This window comes from Meleagris gallopavo, chromosome 7 (assembly GCF_000146605.3).
Source record: "Meleagris gallopavo isolate NT-WF06-2002-E0010 breed Aviagen turkey brand Nicholas breeding stock chromosome 7, Turkey_5.1, whole genome shotgun sequence".
Lineage (NCBI taxonomy): Eukaryota > Metazoa > Chordata > Aves > Galliformes > Phasianidae > Meleagris > Meleagris gallopavo.
In genome coordinates this window covers 15,788,524-15,796,092 of record NC_015017.2, presented here as the reverse complement: position 1 = coordinate 15,796,092, position 7,569 = coordinate 15,788,524, and the positions used below count along the sequence as shown (strand labels likewise).

The following is a 7,569-nucleotide window of genomic DNA, read 5'->3' as shown; positions in this document are numbered from 1 at the left end:
TGAGATGAGATGAGATGGAGTCCAACACCTGTTTTATCTCCTTTCTTTATTTTCCATACTTGTCTTTTCTACTGCTCTTCTCAGACACTTTATTTACTGTATTAATATCTGTCAGACTACCCCCGCATTTTTCTTCTTCAGGTGTGACAATCTATCTGTCCTCTTATTCCTGTGCTCATGGTAGTCAGCCATTAACATCTAGAACTTCTTTGGCAGGTCCTGTCTCCGTTGAGTTCCATCAGACCCGCTTTGAGGCGAACATTCTCCACCTTCTCATGTGTCAGGCAGCTGCCTCTGGTCAAGCTTTGAGGCAAGCATGGTTCCTGCTTGTAGCTGAGCGAAGTCTTGGGGGAAAAAAACTGTTTCTTAGGAGAGGAAGTTAGCAGCTAGCAGACTCTACTGGAAATTTAAATGCTTGAATAGCGCAATCCCTTCACACAATCTGAGGTCCGAGTCAATAATGGCACCATGTTAGCCTTACCAAGATTCAAATCTATTCAGAATTTCCATCTTTACACACTTGTTTATCTGTTGCTTTGTTAATGATATTGCTTAAGTAACTGTCAACGATTATCTACTTTTATCTACAATTTTTTTTTCAACTGCTTTCTTGCTGCCTGGATTTTTCTGCTTCTCAGTAGGGCATCTATGCTTTTGCACATTGTTTCAATGTTTTTTTTTTTCTTCCATCTTTTCTTCTAATAGATTATTTTTTGAGCTCATGCATAACTGTGTAGGGCTGGCAATGTTGTGGCAGATAAAAATTCAAACATCAAAAGCTTTGACATCAAATATTTCCCACTGCAATTCTAAACAGAGTTTCATTTTCAATGACAATCTGTCTTTTAGAAAACATACCAATTTCATGCTTGAAATCATCTCTGCTAACCCTAATGAAACAGACTTTCCAAATCTTCCTCTTGCTATTACGTATTCAATTGTTAGCAAGCACAACCTTGAACATTCTGCCAATTCCTAGGAATACATGAGAGTACAAGTACTTTTACTTTCTTCTCATTGTGCCTTCCTGCTTCAGAGCTATTTTTGAAGTACATTTCATATTCGGTACCCTACTTTTTGCTCGAACGCACTGTCTTTTTAAGGAAGAGGAAGACTAATTTTTTTCCCCTCAAATAAAATTTTTGGGGGATAAACAGTTTAATTCTGCAAAAGCTCAAGAAAGAAAACCCACAACTCTCCATCCCACTCCCCCTGAACACAAGTCCTTCAACTTAACACAGTTACATCCTGTTATTACCTCAGAAATACATTATGCATGCAAGGATTCATAGGCCACCACACATTATGTGCCTCCAAGTCATATAGGACTCTTGTTGAGTGCAGTGGAAGACCCACTTTCTGAAAGACCTTGAATCTTAGAAACCCTTATCGACATTCATGCAATTTCAACCGGAAGGCTCTGGGGCTGTTTTCAGTTTGTTCTTGGATTTTATTTATTTTTTATTTTTAAACCCTTTTTCTCTTCCTAATTTCAAAACCTCCTAACAACAAATTGCCTCTCTCATTCATGAGAAAAAAATACATTGACAACAGACGATGGGAATTGGCCCTTAATTTCACTTTTAACAAAGGCCTTCAACAGTGCTCTTAGACTTTTTAAGCCACTATACCGTAAAAAACAAATTCAATACTTTGTACATTTTATCTTTTGCACATTGGGGCAGAACAAAACAATTTAGACTGCCTGATCCCTGAAAGATACCAACATATCCACCATTTGTGTCAAAGTTAATAAGAAAGGAAATGCTTAGAGTACTTACGTTTAGCAAGGTTTTTGCTAATTCAACAACCATGACAAATACTTCAAACCAGATCTTTTTCATTTTATATAAACCTTCATGCAGAAACTTGGAAGTGACCCTTCCGTTTCCAAGACCTCCGCCACAATCTCATTAAAAAATCTGAACGCAATATTTTCCAGCTCACTGAGGGGAAAAAAAAAAAACAAACACCATCTATGCAAGGCTACAGGGTTTTTTCCTTGTGTCCAAGTCTTATTGCTTACCTTCATATCTCTCTGGCAGTTGTTCAGTCATTCCCAGACCAGAGATTGTCCTCCTAACTCCTTTGGCAGCAATAGTTCATCCAACTGAGATTTTCCCCCACGAGAGTCCCGAGAAGCTAAGCTCACACCATACCTTGCTTTGCAGAAGAGTTTGGTTGTATCTCAGCATTCGTCTTCTAACTTACTAAATCTTTCTTGGCTTGTTCCCTCTGGCTGCCTGACACTATGGACTCAGATCCTGAGTGCTAAAATTAACATTTTGACATGGCTTAGTATGTTTTTTTTTTTTAACACATAAAAAGATGTCTATGTTACTCAGGTGGCAAAAATCACTTTCTACGATCTAAGAGGCACCCTAATTTTTCCCTAAAATCTTCTGGCTCAAAGTTTGATAGTAGGAAAACTGGACTCCATTTTTATGTTTAACATCCTAATCTTTCAATCTATGAAAATAAACTTGAAAAGCTGAGAATCCTTACTTTCCAGCATCATCGGAACTACCTACTTCCAGATTTTTCAATGCTAGAGTACTTTCCAAAAGCAGGTAGCTTCTAATGTTTTGAGTAACTACTGATACTGTTTTTGTACATGCGTAGGTTTTGTCTTGTTTTTAGTTTTTTTGTCTCCTTTTCCCTTATAATTGACCGTGCTACAAGGCACATTGTGCTGTATACCTCTTACCGGTACGAATTCAAATTTCTGGAAAGAAAATAAAAGCTTGGAGGAAAAGGAGGATGGCTTCACTGTCCTTTACCAGCTTACCAAGAGAACTTTTGATATTAAAGAAAAGAACCAATTAAAAAAGGCATGCTTTTGAACTTACTTTGTCTTTGTGAATTTTAAATGAACGCAGACACATACATTAATTGTAGCATCTCATCTTCAGGCTGGAAAAGAGCATAGAGGCACTAGTTCAGCTTTGGATGTAGAGTAAATGAATTCTAGTTTTAAATTTTGTTGTCTTAGTAGAATAGGCCTAACAAATATTATGACAGCCTAACTCATAACTTGGAGGATTCTTAACTCAGATTATAAAAATAACAAGTGCTGATGCTACTGACATGATTAGGTGGACTGGGAAATTAAATTAAAGAATAGACACCCAGAGAAAGGTGGAAGCCTATTTACTAAGCTATTTAATACTGAGCCAGATGAACTGATGTTTAATAGACAATAGAGAGTAGGATCCTTCATGAAAAGAGCAGAGGAAATAGAATACCTTAAAGATTTATCTGTGAAACTCGTGCTATTAAATTATCCAAAAGTTGAAGAGGATCATCTCATCGATTCTGTCATGTTCGCTTTTCCGTGATGTTCGTTGTTATTTTTACTGTTCATTATTATTTTTAATTGCTATTATTGTAGTGATTCACATTCACGATGTGTTACGTACTGTCAAGACGGTACATAAAAAGGGATAAGAAAAGAAACGTAACGCGGTCTTTTGTTCAAGCCATCTTGATAGTAAGCCAAGGGAAAACCTAATCATTTGAGATTAATTGAAATAAAACAGTCAGTATGATAAAAGAATTACTAATTTTTGAACCTGTCTTCCTAAAACTGACGGTCCCCAGACTGTTTTTCTGTTATGTCGCAGACAGTTTAACACTGGACCCTGAAGTCTCAAAGGCAAATGCCTATGGTTTCACCGGCTGCATGTCTTCTGTTTGGTATAACCACATCGCTCCCCTGAAAGCTGCCTTACGCCATCCCAGCATTGCTCCCGTGACAGTTAAGGGTTCCTTGACTGAATCCAGCTGTTCATCCCTAGCAGAAGCTGACGTGAACACAGCAACCACCATATATTCCTCTTCAGGTACGTCCTGCCAAGAGGAGAAAAGGAAATTAAAAGAATACCCAAGTGTGAGATTCCCTTCCTTTTTACTGTAATGCAGTTCTGAGAGCATTATAAACTCTGGAACTGCTAAGTTACTTTCTCTGTAAGAATTTAAAGTGTTAAGAATGGGCATTAAGATTAGCCAATGCCGCTTTAAAAAGACTTTGTACCACATTTTCTCTATAGCGAATATAAATCCCACAGTCATAGCTTTCACAGCATCTGAAGTATCGTTATATGCCTCATTGGCTATTCCCATCCACTCTAGGTAGCTCCAGTGCTGCGGATCTCAAAGGAAAACATTAACGTTGCACAGATTTCATATCCTAGTGGAGATCAGCAATAGGAATCTTATCACAAACGAATCTGTTTCCGCTCTAGCAGAAAGGAGGAAAAAAATCCTTTGTACAAACCCCTTGACAGATATGTATGACATCCACTAGACACCCATACTTGATTCTCTCAGGCAAAAGAAAAGCAACAGCACTGGAGCATTACTAGTAAGGCGATTCCAACAGTTCATTTGTGTCTTTCAATCCTGAGACTGTCCTCTGGGACTCTGAAGTATTTTACATACGTGAATTTGTATGCAGACAAGGCGACTCAGAGCAACTGAGAGCATCCTCACAGTGGTGATTGAGTTGCCGCTTCAGTCACCAACGGATGTGGCAAAAATCTTAACGACCAGAAATGGGTACAAATTAAGAGATGGTTTTTGCCCCTTGACCTCTGAAGTCTCTTTGTCTTCTGAGAACTATTACAAGCTCATTATATATCATGATTCCTTTTACACTTGTACTTGCATCAAGTCTCCTTTTCCTGCAGCTTCTACTTAAGATGTTTAACAGAAAACAAATGATGCTATTTTGCATTCTGCGTAGATAAAGAGGCTGCCGATTACTCTGAGCGCACTGTGCATGTGCCGATTCCCACCTCTAGCTTTCTTCCCTCCACCCGGAGGAGTCTGAGTTGTCTGCTAAGAAGCACACAAGAAACGTGCACCGCAAATACAAAATGGGCAGGAACACTGAAAATATCATCTCCCCTCTTTATAAGGTTTAATTTGACTTGTATATGTTCATCTACAAACTTAGGTCAGAGCTACAGCATCTCTCATCTTTCTGGTATCTCTTCTTACATATTATAAAAAAAAAAGCTATGACTGAGTAAAGCTTCCAACGTGCTATTTAGCTCAAATTTCTATCAGTGATTTCACTACAGATACACTGAGAAAACACTTTCAGGTGTTAGAGCAGTTGTAAGCTTCTCCGTTTCTTCTTAAATACATCTTTAACAGTGAAGATGTAGTAGAAATTTGTCTCGCAAGCTTAGAAACCTTTCCGGTTTGGTTTTCCAATACCCCAAATTACATCTTCCAAAAAAAAGTTACAATTCACAAGAGTAAGAGAACACTTCTGTCTAAGCCATATAAAAAAGACGAAATAGTTGATAGAAATAATAGATCTTGTTCCGCTTAACCAACTGCAGATCCGTTCGGGAAGACAGACGAAAGGGAGCCTCTCACCAACGCGGTCAGAAGCGATTCTGCTGTGATTGGAGGTAACAATTTTTAAAGATTACAATCAAAAAATAATTGTCAGATGATAAAACACTTACCTAATGCACATCTATTATTTTCTTGGTACATACCTCTAACCAAGCTTCCTAGATAGGAATGTACACTGTCAATCAAGGCAATGGTGGGTCTCAACCAAGTTAACCAGTAACTGTTTTGCGCACCATACCGATGAGAGTCTCAACACCTTATTCACACATCCTCTACTCCTTGAGCTCTCTATTTGCAAGTTGGTTTTGTGGAGGAGCTTGCTAGATCATATGGAAGCATCTATATACTAGGGAAAGTTGTCTTTATAGCTTCGTGTAGGGTTTTCATTTTCCTTTAATAACCTGGAAGGCAATTTATCTCTGTTTATTTTATAGATGCCCTGTAGGGAGCTGCCTTCAATAATATCTAGAAGCTATAAACCTAAGCGAACAAGGCTCATGTCAACTTTCAAAGATAACACAGGAGAAAATACAACAGAGCAGGGATTTGTTTGAGCATAAGTATCCAGTTTTTTTTTTTGTTGTTGTTAAATAAACACACTGATCCAACTTTGCTTCTAGTGAAGTCAGAAGTTGATCCAAATCAGAATGTTAATTATATCAATGCTCACTGTCCATGTCACCCAAGTACATAAAATCTAAATACAGACGAGCAAGAAGAGCACAATATAGACAGAAGACTGCGTACAGACTAAGATTCATTGTTCTATCATATCCTCTAAACTGATATGCACCGGTAATGTATTTTTGACATAATTGAGTCTTCATTTTTTGCATTTTACCCTTTCTACTCTTTTTTTTTTTAAACCTCTCCTCAGGTGTAATAGCAGTTGTGATATTCATCATCTTTTGCATCATCGCCATCATGAGCAGATTCCTCTATCAGCACAAACAGGCACATCGAAGTAGCCAGACAAAGGAGAAGGAATACCCAGAAAATCTTGAGAGCTCTTTTAAAGCTGACATTGACTTGCAGAACACAGTGAGCGAATGCAAACGAGAATATTTTATTTGATGGACAATGCAATTTCTTTTTACTCTTACTCCCCTGAACTTCCTTCCTCCCTTCCTTTCTTCCCCCTACTCTTCCTTCCCCTTCTCTCTTTTTTTAAACGTTCATTTCTTCGCTTAATTTATTTTTTATTTGGGAAAGATCACCCTGCAAAAGAAACACTGACAACAATCACAGTGCCTCATTCTCAGCATAACCTGGCAATCTCAGTTTACTTCTGCAGCTTCAGAGACCTGTTATCCCACTCTAAACAAAGTTAGATCCACACACGCACCTGGTTTCTGCTGTGACTTCCTGGATGTTCTGAAGTCTCTACTTTAACTCTTGTGTTTGTTGCATTTTTTTGTTTGTTTTTCCCTGCTCTTGGACCAGTTATTTTGTCACATTTACAATAGAGCTGGACTATGTAAGTAGCTGAGTACATAGCTCTACAGATACTGGGACAGGAGAGAGGGAAAGAATGAGACCAAGCCACCTGATTTACTTCACAGGTTTATTTACAACAGCCGTAACAAACCAGAACAATTCTCAAATGATACAAACAGACATATCTCTATTGATTTCAGCGGTCGCATTAATTCATACCAGTTGAGTCACCGGTATGAGGTAACAAAAAATAAGATTGTCTCTCTCATTTAAGCTCCTTCCCCCAACCTCCTGTCCTTTTACTGTAACTTTTAGGCTTACGAATTCGTTTCCAAGAATTTATGTATCAACAACTAATATCATTCCCGAACACTACTTTCGCCTCCATCTCATAAGGCTGGCTTTGTAGACCCAACATACTCTATTGTATCTCTAGCTGTAGCATGGTAAATAGTAGCTTGAATTTCCAAGGGTTTTAGGAAGCTGCTAGGACTTAGGTACACTATATTTGTCTGAAATGTTATAAATGCAGCATATGTTCGTAACATATGGAGGATTATCACGTACTGAGGTTTAACACTGTAACCACTGAGGCAAATACACAAAAGGACAAGTAGAAGTAGTTTTCTCTTAAACGTTATTCGCCAGTTATTAAAAAAAATAGAAACAATAATTCCAAGTGCTTAAAAAAAAAAACCCTGCAAAAACTGCATGAAAGATTGAGCGATAGTTCTTTGTAGAACGGAGGTTGAATATTATGTC

The 7,569-nt window shown here is 38.0% G+C and overlaps 1 protein-coding gene and 1 long non-coding RNA gene across 2 annotated transcripts; one reads left to right on the top strand and one right to left on the bottom strand.

Annotated features, from left to right (window-relative positions):
• LOC109368528 lies at positions 1 to 3,337 on the bottom strand. The gene is made up of 5 exons (XR_002116653.1): positions 3,246 to 3,337; positions 2,850 to 2,913; positions 2,027 to 2,271; positions 1,782 to 1,946; positions 1 to 344 (listed from the first exon to the last, which is right to left on the bottom strand). It is a non-coding gene; the product is annotated as an uncharacterized LOC109368528 (long non-coding RNA).
• On the top strand, positions 3,255 to 6,500 carry LOC100544290 (contactin-associated protein-like 5). The gene is made up of 3 exons (XM_010713590.3): positions 3,255 to 3,842; positions 5,352 to 5,423; positions 6,248 to 6,500. The coding sequence occupies exons 1-3, from the start codon at positions 3,545 to 3,547 to the stop codon at positions 6,442 to 6,444; spliced, it is 567 nt and encodes a 188-aa protein (XP_010711892.1). The 5' UTR covers positions 3,255 to 3,544; the 3' UTR covers positions 6,445 to 6,500.
• Positions 6,501 to 7,569: the final 1,069 nt, after the last annotated feature.